The following is a 19,107-nucleotide window of genomic DNA, read 5'->3' as shown; positions in this document are numbered from 1 at the left end:
AATAAATGTCAAACATCTCCCATGGAACTTATTTCAGCCAGAGTCACTGCATTTTCCCTCCTGTGTGTAACAGCAGCAACACTGATTTCCATATACTGCAGAAACTGATGGCTCATAGCTTCTTGGCTTTTTGATCTCCTAAATTTCTTCTTCCCCATTCTAAGAAGGTTTTTTGTTAAAACAGAAAATGTGTTCCCAAGTAAACATCTCAGAAGAAATGAATCTGTGTGTAGTACAAGTTTTAAGTTACCTTTTGTCAGTAACCCTTTAAAAATTGCGTATGTTGTGCCATGGGCTATAAAAGCAAAATATGCATGCAGCAACTCAGTTTTACTTACAGAGAAAACATGGAAAGAAAAGATACTACAGAAGAATCAAGTAGGAAAAGATCATGGAATCATGAAGGTTGGAATAGACCTCTAAGATCACTGAGCGCAATGTTAAACTAACATTGCCATATTCAACACTAAGGCACGTCCCCAAGTACCACATCCACACATTTTGATCGCTTCCAGGACTGGTGATTCCCCTCCCTCCCTGGGCAGCTTGTGCCAGTGCCTGACCGTGCTTGCTTTGAAGATACTTATCCTTTTATCCAATCTAAACCTCCCCTGGTGCAACTTGAGGCCATTTCCTCTTGTCCTGTTGCTTGTTACCTGGGAGAAGAGATTGAGCTCCCCGTTGCCACACCCTCCTTTCAGACAGGAGTAGAGAGTTTAAATAAATAATAAATGGAACCTAGTAGTCCAGAAGTCCCAAACAAACCAAAGCCAAAACACAACAACCTATTGTTGTGGATTAGTATTACAGAAAATGGCTCTTTCCCCCGATACTTAACTTTTCTGCTTAGCACTTGTCCGCGCCTGTATTGGAAGAAAGGATTTCACCGTGTTCAGCCTGCAAACCATCTCTCTCCTGTCTCCCGTGCTTCGGTCAGGGTGGATGACCCTTTGCTGAAGCACAGCGTGATCCCAACCTGCCCCGTTTGCGGTCACCGCAGTGGGCAGAGCTCAGCGCAGCTCCCCCCCAGGTCCACGGACGGACTGAGAGCTGTAGCTCTGAGCCTGGGACAGCGTGTGGGGTGGAGGAGTCGCAAAAAGGCTGCTGCAGTGAGCCGGGGACGGGGACACGAATGAGTCAGAGCCATGGGCAGAGTGTGGGTAGTGTGAGCTAAACCAGAGGTGAGGCCAAGGGGCTGGGGAGGAAAGCATGGAAGCCGAGTCGTGTGGCTCCAGCTCAGCCAGGGCGCCTCCGCCTCGGTCACTTTGTACGAGAAGGGCTCAAAACAAAGTGTGGGGCTCTCGTGTCTTTTCCCGTAGCCGTGGAAAAGGCTCCCGACTTCGTCCCCAAACGGGGCAACGCTGCAGAGCGTGGAGCCGCTTCCCCGCGATCGCGGCGCTGCCTGTGCTCGGCCGGGGAAGCCCCCCGGGAGCGGAGGTGAGGGAGGCGGCCCGGGCTCCCGGGGCTCCCGCGGCCCCGCCGGAGGGAGGCAGCCGGCGGCGCGCTGGGCAGTCCCGGCCGGGCGGGGCGGCAGGTGGCGGGGGCCGGGGCGGCGGGGCCGGTCCTGAAAGGTGCGATTGTCCCCAGCTATTCCTGGTATGCGGCGGGGCGGGAGTCGCCGGGGGCGGCCTCCAGCGGCCGGGAGCGCGAGGGGCGCCGCGTCCCGGCGGGAAGGAGCCGCCACCGCCGCGGGGGTGCGGCCCCTCCCGGGCGTCCGGCTGCCCCGGGGGTCCCGGCGCTGCCACACGGCCCGCGGCTCTTGGGACTCCTGCGGCCGCGGAGCGCCGGCGAGCTCCCGGGAGGGGGAGTTCCGCGGGGAGGAGGCGGAGGGGGAGGAGACGGCGCGGGCAGCGTTAAAAGGAGGCAGCTGAATGACAGCGGCCGCTCCCGCGCCCCCGCCCCGCCGAGCGCCGGCCGCCCCCCGCTCGCTCGCCGCTGGCCATGGACGGGAAAGAGGACAGCGAGTGCGACTTCCAGGCGGCGTTCGCCGAAGCCCGGCGATGGCTGGAGGTGAGCCGTCCCTCGGTCCTGCTGGCTGGCAGCCCCTCGGTACCCCCGGTCCTTGCCCGAGGCCGGGGTCCCGCCGCAGCCCCCGAACGGTGGAGCGCGCAGCGCGCTCCCGCGGGGCTGCCCCGCCGTCCGGCAGCGGCTCCAAACCTTGAGTCTTTGTCGGCAGCTGCGGACTGCTATTTTTAGAAAGTATCGTGGTAACTTGCAGAAATCTGTCTGTGCAGTATCGCCACCGCCCCCTCCTCGCAATCCAAATTAAAGGCTGGCTCGGTTGCCCGCCCGTCATTAATGCTTATAATTTCTTGCCATCTTATAAATTACTTCTGTAGCGCTTGCTCCGAGACAGTCTGAATTAAAGACACTCCTTCCTGTCTCGAAAGAGTTCAGGACAGAGAGAAACCTGAAATTAACACTCATTTTCTTCTCTCCTATTTTTAAACGTGATTGTCTGACTGCGCATAGCGCTTGACGTAAATATCCGTGTTTGTGTATCGTTACCCCGGGTCCCACCGGTGCGGGACGTGCTAAAGCGTGGGGAGGGAGGCTGCTCCTGGAGGTACCTGACTATGACCAGGGCAGCATCGGCTGAGAGAGCGAGGATGATGGTGTGGAAGCTGAGAAATGTTAGGGATACCCTTAGAGTCATGGTGTGCTTTTAAAGTGGAGTTTTAGAGTGCTGGTTTAGACGTATTTTAACATATTAAGCTTATTTCTTTATGCTTAAGATTAAACTTAATGTAGTCAGAACCACTATCGCAGTGACTTTAGATAGAAGGAGGAAGTACTCAAAAAAGGATGTTTGCTACTTTTTACCCGTCTTCTTTATAAGCTTGTCGAGACCCGAGTTCAGGTTTCTTTGTTTCCTCTGTAAAACAATGACATCTAGTGCTTAAAATCTATTGAGAATGTTGAACTGAGAGAGCCAAAGGCAAGGGTATGGCAAATGACCTCCACAAGTGTCAGTTTTGTGTCCTCTGTGAATGTAGGTAATTATAGCAGTCCCGGCTTCCCCATGTGTCAGTTTTGTAAGAGCTAGCTGCGAGTTTAAGTAATTAAAGCATTCCTCTCTCACGTATACCTTTCTTCCATTGCTTTCTTTAAATTGGCAAAGCTTGCTTTAAAAAGCTTCATTAAGGTGATGTAATGTTGTCTTTGAAAATCCCATTTTAAGGGTTTGGGGATTCATTTTAATTATTATATTTCATATGATACTAGCTGGTTGTACCATTCCTACAAAAGGTTTTGTGTCTTTGCCTGCCAGTAGCATGTGGGAGCTCTAGCAAAGTGATGTGAGTATGAAGTGTGCACTGTTTGTGTAGGGGGAAGAAAAACATATGCTCAGCTTCCCCCCTGCCCAATCTAATTTGTGTGGCTATCCTTTGATATGTGAAAGCTGTTCTCATTTTAAAATAGCTTTTAAACTTGCCCCTCGGAGAAACATTTTATTGTAAAGCAAGTAACTTGCAAACCTTAAGGTATTGATAAACAGGATGCTAGGAATTCCATAATGTTAAAGGAAAATGTAAATATTTATTTCCCTATGAAATGTGGTTTGTGTTTCAGAAGAACCGTTGTGTTTCTCTACTCTTTGCATCCAGATGGATTAAAAGCCAAGACTAACCATTTCCGTTGTTGTGTGGAAGAGTAATGATATTTTTAGGGTAATGAGGCATGTCCCAAGGTTTTGTGAGTCTTGATGAAACAAAGTGGTGTATACATGATTGAGAGTGAAACTTGGTGAGTCCTAATGATTAAACAATTAGTTTTGAAGATGAGGCAGATTTTCAAATATTTACAAACTTGTGATGTTTTGGTAAGGTTTTGTGTACCAGCTTCTCCCTAACATTAGAGGAGATGAAAGCATACAGACACTAGCTACTATGTATTTAAAGGAACAAGCCAAAATAGCTTTGTAAACTGTTACTCTTTCTCTTTGCTAATGAAAGCTTTGTTAACATATTTCTGTATTTCAGTGGAGAACTCTCTGGACTGTGAGACTTAAAAAAAAAACCTTTAACCTTGATGCTGAGGGCTTTTTAGTAACAGGAATGATCAGCTGTATTTGTCAGATCCCAAGAGGAGTAAAAAATACCCCAAAACCGTAAAAAAAAAATCTTACTTACCCTGTATGTTTCTGAAGTTTTTGGTGAAAGAAGACTGTCCTGGTCAGTTTCCTTTTCTGCCAGTTCCCAGCTGAATTATCCATGTATGAAGGACAGCCGCTGTCTCACATGAGCTCAAATATTTGTTCCCAGTTCTTATACTAGGAAAAAACCCCAAACAAACAACAAACCAACAAAAAAAAACCAAACCCAAAACCAAATAAACTCCAAGCTCTCCTGCCCCCTGCAACCCAAACCTCCAAACAGCTCAAACCCAAAGTGCCAGAGCTTGGTTAAGAATGATAACAACAAAAAATTGCATCTGCTGTCTGGTTGCTTAAAGAAAGACTTAGTTCTTTAATTCAGGTTCACGTATCATCATATTTTATGATAATGCAGACAAGGAAGGTCTGTAGTCTTCATAGTGCAAAGACCTCCTAAAGTGTGGTCCCCAACCTCTTGTGTTTCATGTGTTGGGAATTGGGAGGGGATGTTGCTTGTCTGTTACATGAGTTGGAGTCACTGGGGAAGCTGCCTGTTGAGTATGTCTACTTCTCTGGGGGAAAGAACGGTCATTTTCAGTGCAGAACTCAAGCTCTTCTCAGGTGTCCTTTCTACAGAAGCCAGTGCTGGTTAGTGGTGTTGGCTTCTTCCGTCTGAGGCTTTTGGCACTTTCTGAGCTCTGCCTGGTGCAAGTGCTGATCAAACTCACTCAGCTGTCACTTGGCGTCTCAGCCGGGCAGATGGTGCATGCTGAGAATAAAACATTGGAATACCACAACTTGGAAATAGTTTCTCAAAGAAGAAAAGACCAAAGAGTCTACTGCATCACAGTCTACAACTTCCTCACGAGAGGAAAGGCGGGGTAGGCACTGATTTGTCTGTAGTGATCAGTGACGGGACCCCAGAGAATGGCATGAAGTTATATCAGGGGAGGTTTAGGCTGGAAAATATCAGGAAAAGGTTTCTCACTCGAAGGTGGTTGGACACTGGAACAGGCTCCCCAGGGAAGTGGTCACAGCACCAGCCTGGCAGTCCAAGAAACAGTGGGACTATGCTCTCAGGCACACGGTGTTACTCTTGATGCTGTCCTGTCCAGAGTCAGGAGTTGGACTCATTCCTTGTGGGTCCCTTCCAGCTCAGGATTTTCTCTCATTCTATGAAAGGTAGAGCTTGTTTGCCAAAGCTAGAAATAGCTGGGTTAAAATTGTTTTACTGTGTTCTGTTCCATATTATAACTTAAGCAAGCCAAAAGCAGTTCCTCCAAACCAAAGCATTCTTCCCCCAGCTATTAAATATCCCAGACTGCCTTCCTGCCTCAAGATGTGGGAGGGCGGTCTCTGCCTCTCCCTTTCTGTAGTCCACCACCAAGTTCACCCTTGTGAATGAAAGGGAGACGCAGTCCCTCTCCCCCAACACATGCTTTACTGTTTTAGGAGTGCAGCCCCTTGAAGAGTTTGAGAGGAAAGAAGCATGTGCTGCTTTCTTGTAAAATGTCTCAGCTTTTGATTCTACTTCTCAGTTTTAAACAAATTCTAATCTTCTGGTAAATGTCTATGGTTTGAAATTGTTTGCTAAAGCAACTTGAAACCTGACCCACAAAGTCTGTAAATCTTTAGTTAAAGTGCCTTGAGGCAAGTAACGCTTGAATTTTTTTTCTCCCCTGAAGTAGTCAAATGTACAGATCCAGTCTGCGGGAGGGTGGCCAGCGAGCGTGTGCCTGAATGAATTGTTGGAGCGAAGCTGTAGGAAAGCATGTGGAGCAACTTCAACAAATCCACTGAAGTGAAAAAGGGTGTTCAGCCAAGTAACTATTAATATTGCAAATTATTACAGCTCTTCTTGTGAGCTGAATTTCTTTCTTGAACAACTCTTATAGCGTTGTAAGTCAGATGTTCTGAGAGCTACTAATTTCATCAGAGCATGTTGAGAATGTCAGAATCGGGACCCTAGAATGCCGGAATTGTTCCTCACGGAGGAACACTGCAGCAGAAGTCCTTCCACTACCCAGCAGTGATGGAGAGAAGTGTTTCACCACGAGGATTTCTATAGCAAGATAAGGTTTTTATCAATTTTAATAGACATTGTTAGCAGAAGTAAGCCCAGCTTATCTGGATGGCAACTAATGATACCTCTGCTGCTCCTGTCTGTCATGACCATTAAATAGGTAGTGAAATTGCTTAATTATTTATTTTGAATGCTGCATGCATTATTACATTACAGTGGATGCTGGAAAATTTTTGTGGGCTCTTTTTTTTTTCTCTTCTTTTTTCAGAAGAAAACAAACATTTGTATAGATGTGTGCACCCCCTGCCCCCACCTTCTCAGGAAGAGCATATTTGCAAAGTAACTTGGTAGAAAGAGTCTACTTGAGGATAAAACTTGAGAACCAGGACAACTTATTGAAATCTTTCAGTCTGGACCAATGGTACAGCAATCAAATTCAGGGAATGGTCTCGGACATGTGGTCACCAAATGTTGTTTTTTTTTGAAGCTGTTCAAAGTTTGCGTCTCTTCTGTATATTTTTATGGCTTCTGCAAATGCAGCTAGAGGTCTAGCAGTGATGTCTTCCCTGTATTTGCATGGAGATCATACCTCAGTGATTATTTTGTTTTGTTCCTCGCCCAAGCATGAATCTAATGCATACAGTCTGGTATGGGAAGAATAACTGTAGAGACAGAAGACTAATTTCACTGTTCAAATCTTCTTCTTGTTATTACCTTTATTTAAGTTGAATTAAGCATTCATTTTTAATTTTTTTTTAATCTTAGTTCTGGGTAGTGTATTCTTGGGTAGTCTGTAGAGAGCCAGTCAATATCCTGAATAGTGCTAGAATGAAAGATGTGTGAATGAAAAGGTAAAATCTATATATTCTGTTCCCTAAACCATGTTTAATACTGGGTAATTCTGTCAAGTCATAAAACCTGGGTGGGCTGGTTTCTGGAGAACTTCTTACAGCACAGCTGCCAAAGTCCTGGCTCACGTTTACATAAGGGGTGTATTTAACCCTGCTTTAGCTGGATCCATCAATATTTTATTACTGTGTGTATATTCTTGGCAATGAGCATTTCACGGAATAAATCTAAGTGTATCCAGTTGATATATAAATATTAATTGATCTATAAATGTACATGTTGTGAAGTAAATACTGTGGGAATTTTAATCCTGGAAATAATGTTCTCTCCATTGCCTGCAGACTATGAAAGTGTTGTGGTAAAATGCCATATCATAGGGCAAGCAACAATGTGTTATAGGGAGAGGGTGACAGTAATACCCTTTGATCTATCTGAACATTTTCCACTCCATTTCTTTGTCCCCTTGCTTCCAGATCTCAGGAAAAGTGTCTGTAATATGTTTGAGAGAAAAATGGGACTAATTTTTGCTTGAGAGTAAAATCTATTTCCTTGTTTCTGCAAGGTGGGCTTATTTATTTTCAAGTCTATATTTTGAAATTCTCAGGGATAATCCAAAGTCTGTCTTCACATAGTCCTGTGTGATGGGCATGCATAGCTTTGAGCTGAGTTCACAATGTAGCTTCCTTTATGAAGTTTCTCTTTGTAGTTTTGAGGGTTGTTTTAAAATTTTGCATGAAAGCAGCATCTGCAGGCACTTTGAGAAAGAATTAGCTTGTTGACTATAGAAGCGGGTATGTCTTCTATACTGGGAAAATGCATTGCAGCTTAAGGGGAACTACAGACAATTCTGGCCAGGCTTTTGTTTTCTTCCGGTCTGTATTTTGTGGCTGGCAACTACAGTTAGTTATGGCATTACTTTTGTTGTTTTTCTCCTGTTCTTTTGTTTGTTTTTTGAAATGTGTCTTGATCCTTTCTGCCCGTTTTGTGAGGTCAAGCATTTTTTTCTGCCCGTAGTTTAGGGAGAAGGTGAGATGATAATGATTTCCATGTTTAGCATGCTTTCCCCTCTCCTCCCCCATTACTATGGAATAGCTTTTAGCACCTTTTCTTTGTCAGGCGCTTTTTTTGGTCCAAATTTTTAAGTTTTTAATGAGTACTTGTGCATATTCCGTTAGATGGTGACCTTGCTGAGCTTTGAAAAACACTTGGGTTTTATTGTGTTGTAAGAACCAGACACATTCCAGCTGTTTCTTGTACCTACCACTCCTCCACTTTAAAGTTCCTTTATCCACTCCTGCAGGACATTTTTAAAAAACAAAATAAACCCCGACCTTTTCTGCTTAACAAGACTAATATAACTCTTAACTATCATTTTCTAAATGGGCTTTCCAGCTACAGCAGTTTAATGAAAAACAGCATGTGCTCTCAGACCCAGTGTACTAGAAATGCTTCTGCTGGTCTAAGGTGTGCTTGACACACCTCACTTATTATCCAAATTATCTTGGGAGGAGTGTTTTGGTTTTGCTGTTTTTCACATTTCTGAGTACTGTCAATCCAAGTGAAAATCTAACTTTAAAGGAATGTAGTGAATAAGTTACTTTAAAATGGGCTCTGTTCTTCATGCTGTGGGCTTCTGCAAGGTTGTGAATTTAGTGTTTATTATTAGTGCTACTTTTTTGTTTTTCCAGTGGAAAGAAAGAGGTATGGATCTGACTCACAGCATACTAGCTTCCAATTGGATACTTAGCTGTAAAAGTTTCATTTGTATTATACTGAATAGGGAAACCTAATTTCAACAGTGTTTTCCATCCGTGGTACAAAACATCTGGGATTATCTTAGAAGGGCATGAAGATTATAAGACTTGCTTTATATTTTCTTGCCAATGTTGCCACATGTTGTGCAAATGTTGGCACATTTTTTTTTGTACCAGCTCATGTGAAAGTTCTCAGTTTTGTTTCTGGATGCAATTCAGCTTTCAGTTGTTACTATTAGAAAAGAACACAATATACTGACTTTGGAAAATAGTTATTACTGTGTTCGCCAAAAAAGTAAAAATCCTTGTAATGTATCACAGCTTTAAAGGAGATAGCATAGCTGAGATCAGTTCAGCTAGCACAAACAGTGAAATCTGTTGTTTGGCCAAGCTGTCCTCCTACAGTAGATCCCACGACAATGTGGTTTTGTGTTAGTGCTGAGATGTTATCCCAGCAAGGTGTCACTGAGACTCCCGTGCTTGGCCCGTGTTTCCCCTGCCTCCTGTTCCTGTGGCAGGGGTGTTTGTCTGATGCTCTGGTGAGGTGTCTCAGGGAAAATCAGGGTGTTTTTTGGTATTTGCTTGGCTCCTGAAAGGCAAGAAGGGCACCAGTGGTCCAGCCAGGGAAGAGGTAGTGTTGATGGAAGTGGCCTTTTGGCAGCAGCTTGCTGTTGGGTTACAGCTGACTAGTGGGATGAGGAGAGGCAGACACCCAAACTCAGACAAGCCATCTCTTTCCCTGGAGGATTCTCAAGTCACCTGCCTCTGCTCATTGCCTGGCTCTCTTCCTTACATGACTCAGGTTCTGTTTGCTAGGTGCCCAGGGTTGAGGTATAAGGAAGACACATGGATTAAGGAGCCTGGCTTCTAGCCATAAATAACTTCTTCAGGATGAATTTCGTAAGTCTTATAAATACAGTTGGAGCTGTTTTAAATACAACTCTGCCAGGAGTTTCTGAGCCAAAGCGTTTGAAAGTATTTGATATGCATATACACTGACTTCTACTGTGGAAGAAGCAGTCCTTGTGTCTCACTGAGGCTGTCTTGGTTGGGAGATGGTGCTTCAGAGGTATTGAGATATCTTGCCCAGCAGTTCTTCAGCCATCATCACCTGCCCTTCACAGGGGCAATCTAATCCCAAAACCCATTTCCAGTGTTATTTATAAATTCTTTCCTGTAGTTGCGCTATTGACCATGTTATTTGTTATTTATTTATTACTTTTTCCTTCAGGAAAGACTTGAGAAGTCTAGCTTCTGGAGTTTGATCTGAGATTTTCTGTGTGGTCAAATCGCCACGTCAGCTAATAAATCAAGATGTGATAAAGAACAGAAACAAGTGTGGGATGTTTTTTCTGCCTACTTAAAGGAAGTGGGTAAAAATCCAGCCAGCATACTTTGAGGCTCCAACATACCTTTTGTGCAGCTGGTGTCAGAGTTTGGGGATGCTGGAAGTGGTGGATGGGTGCGCAGTGTCAAGGTTTTCTGCCAGTGGTAACCACATAGCCTGGGTCAGTCATGGCAGTACTGTCATTTGCTGATGCCTCCAAAAACATGACAGAAACATCCTATTTCTGTTAGTTCGTATCTGTTTGACATTGAAGGAAGCAGAATGTTAAACTTGATGATCTTTAAAAATATTTTGCAACCTTAGTGATTCTATGAAGCCAGATGTCAAAGTGGCTGTGGAGAAGGAAAAAAATAAAGACCCAGGTTTGACACTACAGTATTGGAGGAGTTTTGTAGTATTACCTGTTGCAGTGCCTTGAAATGCTTCTTTGGAAACTATTTAAGATTAGGTGAAGCAGGGGACAAAGGCATTACTGAACTTTTGCTCTAGGAAAAACCTTTTCTTCCTTGTGTCACCATGCTCTTTTTGCCTAAACAGTGCCACTGACACTTGATGCACCTGAAAATGTAATCCTAAACGAAACAGGGCGAGACACCTGGTCACAGGTACTTTTGCAAATAAGAGGTTGTAAAAAAGTGACATTGACTGTCTTAACTAACTACAAGGGTCTCACCTTTGTGTATGTATGGGGGGATGGTTGTTTTGGTTTGTTGGTTTTTTTAAAATGCAGGTGGGCATATTCATTGTGAGCTCTCAGCATTCAATAAAAAGGCTGCATGTAGCTGATCTTATTCAGACTGAATGGAAATGGAGTGAGGATGAAGGCGTGAGCTCCAGGTACAGATGGATATCTTTCACAGACATTTGCCTGATGCTGTGGAGGCAAAAAAAATCCCTGATATAATAAACATTGACTCGATGATTATTCAAGAGGGTATTGCTTCACAGCTACAAGTCTTACGTGTGGATGAAGTTTTCAAAGACAAATCCCCATTAAAATGCACAGACTGAGTTGCTCACTAATGACCTAGCTTTCATGTGTCTGATAAAATCCCAAAGTCCTCTGTGACTTTGGGGTAGGTCTGGCAAAGTGATCTCAGACTCCAGGAAGGTCTGCATGTCAGGTGTCAGTGGATAGGGCTGGGAGCTGTGAGCTCTGAAGAAATGACAGAGAAGAGAGGCTTGGGAAGGGATGAGGAGAAATGTGCACCTAAAGTTATTTGTAAATAACTACTTTTTCCTTCATGAATTTCTTACCTTGTAAGTATTTAAATTGTGGCATTTCAATGTCACATTTCAACTTTTAAAATCTGTTGTTTAGTGGTTTTTTTGCATTTGTTTTGCATTTAGCCATTTAAAAGATTGGGGGAATGCAGTCTCAGACTATTCTAAATTTCTGAAGGTGTTACTATGCTTATTTTAATTTTTTCACATATTTTAAAATTAATTTCTCATCTGCTTTGCTTACCATGAAACATGGAAGCCTGTTGTTATACCTGACTGAAAGATGCTTATATGTTCGTGCTTATGGTTCCTTTTTTGTTTCTTTTCTTACCACCGTGGCTAAGAATTTCTAAAAGTGTTTTTTTTTTCCTTTACTGTGGCAGCTAAAATCTTGTCATTCCCTTTTACAGTGGAATCTTTGCTCTTTCCTTGTGAAAACTCTCTTCCTTTGGAAATTATAGTAAAAATATGAATGTTCTTTCCCTAAACATGTTTAGATATACCGTAGTTAAGAAGGATAATGCCATTAAATCCTGTGCGATCCTCAGTATAATGGTTAATTTGGTCAGAACACAGAATGTTTGCCATGCACGTTTCAGCAACAGGGTTTGGTGTGTGGATGCAGGCAAGACCAAGCTGCCTGGTTGTGGTAACGAAGGGGACGGCTGGAGCAGTGGCTCCCAGCATCTCGCAGATGTGGCCGGGAAGCTGGCAGTAATTCGGTTTCCTGTGTCTGGTGCATTGATGGGTTAGATGCGATCCAGCCGTGCAGATTTCCAGTGGTGACTCATCTGATTATGTTTTCTTCCCTCTGTGATTAGTGAGGAGGTAGGATAGAGGAGGATGTCTCTCTGGAAGTAGAAGACATCTCTGTTACGCTACATTTCTGATATGGGGGAATGAAATGTGTAAAGGATATTGGTGTATCTTGGCTGTCTTTAAAGGAATGCCAGCCTTCCTCACCCTCCTTTTATTTTTTCTTGTTTCCTTAGAGTGTTATCCCTAACCCAGCTGTGCTGTGACTGTAGCTTGGCCACGTCTTAACTTTATTTTTGCACTGTTCTGGAGTATGGGAGCAGGTGAATCTTGTGCACACTCAGCTGAACACACACTGCTCCTGGGGGCAGGATGTGGAGATGAAATCTGGATCTCCAGGTTCTTCTCATCTCAACCTCAGTGTTTCTACACTCAAGTAAAGAAGTATATGTGTCCTTTTTTTTGTTGTTTGTTTTTTTTTTTCTGGAGGTAGGACATATGTATTCCAGTTTGGGCAGGGGCACTTTTCTGCAGAGTGCTAGTGGAGGGCAGATGTGAAGTGCACTGATTTTATCAATTTTTTAATGTATCAATGCATATAATGTTGTTTAGGTTGCATGTAGTAGTTATAATTTTTGACAGAGATACAGATTAAGACTTCTAAGTGCTTTGACCATGTTCTGCCTACCTGATGTAGGCTGGGAATTGGAAGCAGCCTGGCTGCTGTCACACAGAAGTCCATGTGAGCCAGTATAGGTCTGGCAGGAATACCCACAGCATTATGCAATATAAATATCCTTTGAGATTAGGTTGCTATGCATTAATTGCAGCCAGACATAGTTTATTGTTCTCTTCATCTAAGGAGCCTGGATCTTGCTCACTTTTTTTTTTTATGTTTTGTGAGAGAAGGTTTGAAATATGAAACTTGCTTCAGTGTAACTGCTTTTATCTGTCAGGAAGACCTGTTTACCAAAGTACTGGTACATAGGTGCCTTTTTGTAAAAACACAATGGTTGTTTATCCTTTCAAGAGATTTATAGTCTTAGAGAATGCATCCTCCTTATCATGTGAAGTGTCTGTTGGAAAAACTCTTCTTGAGAAGGTTGCTTTAAGCCCTCTCATATTTAGAGATTTGTGGATTTCATATGCCCTTTTCTCTCCTATTAGATGTTAATGCCATATTATAAAAATTAAAGCCTCTGTGTAAATTTTAGTATTATATATCCACTCCTGTCTACTTTTAAAGTAGTTTTAATCCTGGGTTTTGAAAGGGAAATAGGAACATAAGGGACATGCAGCTAAAAAATGGATCCTGTGCCTGGGACCACTCTGAGACAGTGAGGTGTATTGAGGACCTTTGTGTAATAAGATATTGGGGACTGAATGCTATTGTACCATCAGCAATCAAGTACTGAGCGCAGCTTCTCACCCCCAGCTGGCTCGTGGTGGTATTGTGTTCTTCAACTTAGTAAGAGAAGTTTTGGTCATCTTCTCAGCTTCCACAAACAGCTCCTGTTTACTGGCTCAGTTTAAATGATTGTGTCTTTTTTTTAGCCCGGGTTTTATGGTAATGATGTTCCCTGGTTTTCTGCTAAGAAAAATCTGGTTTTAATATTGAATTCTGAGCTGCGGCTTTTTGGGAGGTGCTTAAAGTAGGCATGAGGTTTCAGTATGCACTAAAAGTTCAATTGTTTCCTGGATATAAGTTCCAGAACACTTTCTACTTTACACTTAGTTTGACCAGGATCTGTTGCAGTAGCTCCCAGTGGTCACTAAAACATTGCCTCTGCTGTTGTTATTTCATTGCTACATGGAATTTAAGTGATGTGTTTTGGAACATTTACATAGTGCACTTCTCTCTATTTAACTTTTTGGCATAATTAGGCTACAGCACTGTCACAAAAACACAGTTTTGGTAAAGTGGAATCTTTAATGACCTCTGGAACATTGCATAAGTACTGTTAAGTCATAGCTGTCAGGCTGCAGTTGTGAAAAAAATTTCTGAAGCAATGGCCAGTTTTAGGCACAGAGTTCCCCAGCAGTCAGAAAATTGGTATAATGCTCTTTTAGGCCTTAAAACCCCTTGCTTCTATTCGTGTTTAGTGTCAGTGGGAGCTTGCTGATGATGCTTGGTGGAGATATCACATGCTGCAGTCACAGACGATGGGGAAACTGCTGCAGAGAGCAAATGAGCAGCTCATGTTCTCCCTCTGCATAGATTCATTACTTGAACCAAGTTACATATATGCAGTCTGGAAATACTAGAGGTCTTTGATCTTTAAAACTTAATGTTTGAAAATGTAAATTATGTGCTCCTTTTGATCTGCTTCTTAAATTAAATGGTAATTGTGAAAATTACATTTGGCAGTTTTCCACATAAGGGTTTGTACTTCTCATTTCACACTATGTTAATTTTAAGCTGTATGTTCTTGCTGGGTTTCCATCAGTGAATTCTGGTAAGGGGGTGATCCCTGTGTTTCTTCATGGCCTAATTATCAGTGGCATTTGTATTTGGTGCTAAGGCTTTAACATGCAGTTCCTCTAAACACAGATGCCAGGGATTGCCAGTCCTGCCTGTATGTCCAGGACTGGGGTAATGGGACTCACTGAGACTGAGCAGTAGGAAACTGAGAGCTGTGTGTGCCCAGGATGGGATGCTCTGGCTTGCTCACCTGAGGTGTCAGGAGATGCTTGGGCACGTGCTCTGCTGTGGTCTGGTGATGGGTGCTCACAGACATCTGCTGATAGCAAAGTAGCAGGAGCTATTTTTCATCTGTGTGCTTCTGTGCTCCTGGACTACTTGCTGTTGCCTTTCCAAATTACTGGCATCATCTAATCAAAAAACTACTGGATAATTTAGAGCTCCTAAAATGTTGATGAAGCTCATGCAAAGTTCAGTCTTTTCCTTGCATCAGCTTTCTAGTGTGTAGAGGATTCGTCTCTTATTTACCATAAATGATGATAAAGACCTCTCTGCCTTTGTCCTGCTTTCTTATGAAAGGGGCCTTTGAAGTCTGAGGGCCACATCAAACTGCAGCAAGTAACTCACAAGGTTATTCAGAAACTTATCTGTGTAATGGGTTCTTTTAAGCTCCTGTTGGTTTAATGCCAACTCAAAATCAGCTGCTAAACTGAAATGAAGTTGCTAATTACCCCCTTACTTTGTGTACTTTTCAATTATTAATATTTGTTTGACTCTGCAGAGATTAAATTTGTGGGGGAGAAGGTTCATGGTGGTTAGTACTGAATGTCTGCCACAACAACTTTAAGATGTACTCATGGCTGGAGGAGGTTTTCTGCGAGTTTTTGTTTTATTGGGCCTTTTTGGAAGAAGGTGAAGATTCTTTGTTTCAGATCATAAATTGTCTGTGGAGTGGGGTTTTCTGTTTCGAATATCTTCATCTGGACCTTCTGCTGTAACTCGTGCTACAGTCCCCAAATTTTTCTTGCTTCCCATCTCCTGTTGATTACCCTTAGGGATATTTGCATTGAGTTCAGCATCATGTTGAATTAACATATTGCTGATTTTGCTGATTTCTGTTTGTCTGTGTGCTGGCAGATTTGAGCATTCCTCTCCAGGAATTTGCATAGGATGTTAAACAATCTGATTGCTTTAGTGTCGCCCATCAGAGTGAGGAAATTACCCAGCTGAGGTGAACAGGAACATTGCAGCTCAGACCTGCTACAGTAATGAATTGGAATTTTTTCTTTTAAGCACAAAATGGAGAGAAAATATTTCCAACTGCCAGTGAAAACAGCTGCCAGGGAAAGTAAATTTTAAATATATTTCTGAGGTTATGGAAAGCATTTACCTTTTGTTTGTGCTTCAGAGTAACCTTTCCTTATTATTTTTTTTTTTTTTAGTAAATAATGACTTAAAAAAACCTTCCAGATAAATTTTCCAAATGAAAATGCATTCTCTTTTAGATTTTTTTTTTTTTTTAAGTTGGAAATTGGATGTTTAAAGTTAACTTCTCTTTGTTGAGGTGTGGAGTATTTGGGATCATACTTTCTCAAAATTTCTCTCTCCCAAAATGTTCCTTTGGCTTTGGTAAACTTCAGGTAAGGAAGAGTTGCAGAATTATTGAACACCCACCCCCCGCCCCATCCTCTTTACTTTTAAATGTGAATTAAAATCATCTGATCAAAATATTTGCATTGGGAGTACAGGATGCCACAGAGGCCTTCCATCCCCTCCTGCTGTTAGGACAGAGACCCCCTCTAGAGAGAGCTCACTAGGAGTGGGACAATGAAATTTAAAGATATTATTTTAAAATATCATGTGATGCTGAACTTTTTGTTTTCACTATTCCTTCATAGTGATTAAACTAAATTGAAGTCAAATTAAAGCAAATCATTAATTAAAGTAAGGAATTTTTGAAGCCCAGACTTTTTTTCCCTCAAACTTGAAGAGCTTGAAACAAGTGAATTCCATGGGTGCCTAAGAGCAGGAAACTTGTATTTCTGGTGAATGATGTAGCCATTTTTAAACTTCTCTCACTTCTCCTTTAAGGCTAGCCCAGAAGTAAATAAAATAGAAGACCTTAAGGTTCAGACCAAAGCTTTGACTTTGAATGAATTGCTCAGGATGAAAAAGGAGAGGTGGGTGTGTTCTGTTTCATGGAATTTAAAAAAACAAACAAACACAAAGTAGTGTCTGCAGTCAGGAGAGCTGCTTTCCTGGAGCCAGACGTTCATAAACATTCTGGAGGTCTTCACTTGTCCCAGAGTAATTTCATTTTTAGCCCTGTTTGGGGAGTCTCACGACCTCTTCAGGGTGGAAGGTTTTTCTGGAGACCAGAGCTACAGAGCTGCCATGGCTCTGCAACCCTTTGTGCAGCCTTCTGTGTCAGAGCACAGCAGCCAACTTGCTATTTCCTGTAAAACTCAGTAGGAGCAGGAATCTAATAGCACAAGTCTCTTTCCTTTTCAAGGTGTGAGGATCCCATTTCTCTTGTAAACAGAAAAATAGATAGTTAAATAGAATTCTGCCTCGATGTGCACTTCTTTCCCTCCTCTCCTTCTGACACTGTGGGAAAAGGCTTGACTGTGACACCTCAAGCTAAATTTGCTCCTCAGGGATTTGGTTACCAGCAGAAATGTAGGTACTTGCTTGAAATCTTGAGAAACTGAAAGGCTTACAGAAAAATAAAAGTTGTTCTTATATGATATGTACCAACAGGAAGCCATCGGATGTCTTTCTCAATTTTATGATAAAAAATTACGCTGGGGTTTGGCATTAGATCTTAAATGGTGCTTAAATTAAAAACTCATAGTTGGATAAAATAGGCTTAGGCTCTGCTTTGTTTTGGTGCACTAGAGCTAATCATTTACAAATTGCTGAGCTAAGGGGTGCAAATTAATGACATTCCAGCATCTTAAAATATCCCTTACTACGTCATACTGGAAAAAATGTGTATTCTGTGTTCAGATGCTATGAATTTCAGATGTTTCATTTATGTGAAACAAACAGAATTAAGACAGAAGATGAGTTGCTGTTCTGTGTCACTTTCAGTTATTCTGAAAATTGCTGTGTATTTTTGAAGAGCACAGAGATCTTTATAATATTTGCAAAACTGCTTTCTAGTAAAAAAGCTGCAAAGAATTTTCTGCCATTGTATTTTCCCCATGTAGGGTTTTTTAATATTTTTAATGGAGGTGTGGGTATCACAAGTTTGCTTACAAAAAATTCACTAGGCATCAAAATGTTTTCTTCTTAACCCAGTTTCACTTTGTGCTAAGTTTTTTCAGATTTGTTAAAGTAACAATGTCTTCTGTTGCATAGTGTTGCAATTTTCCAAGGATTCAGAAAATATTTTCCAGGGATTCTATCTTGGTTTGCAACAGTCAGAACTTACCATTATACTGTTCATGAAGGAAATCTTTTGTTTCATAATAGGATGTTTTCAAATAATGTTGAATACATGTTTCAGAATTGCTTTATTGTACCCTTTTGTTTTTGGTAAAATATGTTTTACTACCTTGTAGCCTTTTTCCTACACGTAAGTAAGAATTTTAACAATCTTTCTGATTGTTTTGTTTTTTTCAAAGTAATTAAATGGAAGATGAGTAATTTACTTTATTGACTCCAGATCTGTCCTTTGACATCTATTGATAATATTGACAAAGACAGACAGTGACTTTTCACAGACATATCTTTTGATAGAGATACATATTGGTATGAATTCTGTACATTTTAAAGTGTGACCTTGACTACTACAAGTCTTTGTCCAAACAAGACTTTGAAGGGCTACCTCTGATTTACTAGCTTTTGACATTCATGTTTGACTTTTTCGAGGTTCTGGTGCCAAGAGTCATTACCATGGAATATTTAGTCATCAGGCCTTGGGGCTGTGTCAGTGTGCCAGGTTTCTATGTAATCTCCCCAAATTCAGCAGTAATGTTGCACAGGATCACTGGAAGCAGCAGCGGAACTGGAATTACCCAGGCTCGCAGCTTTTCCAGCATATATGGAATTTCTCTAGGTGAAGGCAGGAGACCAAGGTGCAGCAAATGTCACGTCCCTGCTGCAGACCTGAGGCAGGGTTACGTGAGGGCTGTGCTGGATACTCTGCCAGTGTGGTCTGGAGGGGATGGGGCAGAAACAAAAGTGGCTCTTCTCATCTTCCCACCGCCCTATTTCTCATATGCAAACATGGACAGCACATCTTCTAGGGTTCTCTGCTTTTGTCCTGTGTTCCTTCTGTTTGCACCTCTGGCAGCAAGGCTGTGTTGAGGTTTGCATGTTCTTCCTTGAGGTGGCAAAAACTTGATTTTTTTTCAAGTTTTTTTTTCTTTTTTTAATATATGTCTAAAGTCATACCTTGAGCAGGTGGATTCATGTGCCTGTGACCAAAAGCTATGTAATGAAGCCCAGACCTGCTTTTACTTTGAATATTCCCTTCCAAAAAAAAAAAAAAAAAAAAAGGTTATTTTTCTTATGTGGTTTCTGGAGGTTCTTCAAAGAAAACCCTGCTGTGGTTGAAACTATTCTCTCCACTGGTACCTGCCTTATTCCCACATCACTCTGTCATTGCATGTGCCCAGGAGGAGCCCT

At 42.2% G+C, this 19,107-nt stretch overlaps 1 protein-coding gene across 50 annotated transcripts in view; it reads left to right on the top strand.

The window, feature by feature from the left end:
• The first annotated feature begins 1,698 nt into the window (after positions 1-1,698).
• The window catches only part of LMO7 (LIM domain 7), a 131,612-nt gene continuing 114,203 nt past the window's right edge, over positions 1,699-19,107 (top strand). For 32 of the 50 annotated variants that reach the window (XM_086881044.1, XM_086881043.1, XM_086881040.1 and 29 more), the window contains exon 1: positions 1,746-2,010. In XM_086881044.1, coding sequence (XP_086737170.1) covers positions 1,942-2,010 — 69 coding nt within the window. In that variant the 5' untranslated portion in view covers positions 1,746-1,941. Of the gene's footprint in view, positions 2,011-19,107 lie in introns of all 50 variants that reach the window. The other 18 variants (XM_086881042.1, XM_086881037.1, XM_086881033.1 and 15 more) reach the window with 4 other exon arrangements.

Source organism: Cyanistes caeruleus, chromosome 3 (assembly GCF_971803275.1).
Source record: "Cyanistes caeruleus chromosome 3, bCyaCae1.hap1.1, whole genome shotgun sequence".
Taxonomy (NCBI): Eukaryota; Metazoa; Chordata; class Aves; order Passeriformes; family Paridae; genus Cyanistes; species Cyanistes caeruleus.
This window is presented reverse-complemented; position numbering and strand designations above follow the sequence as displayed.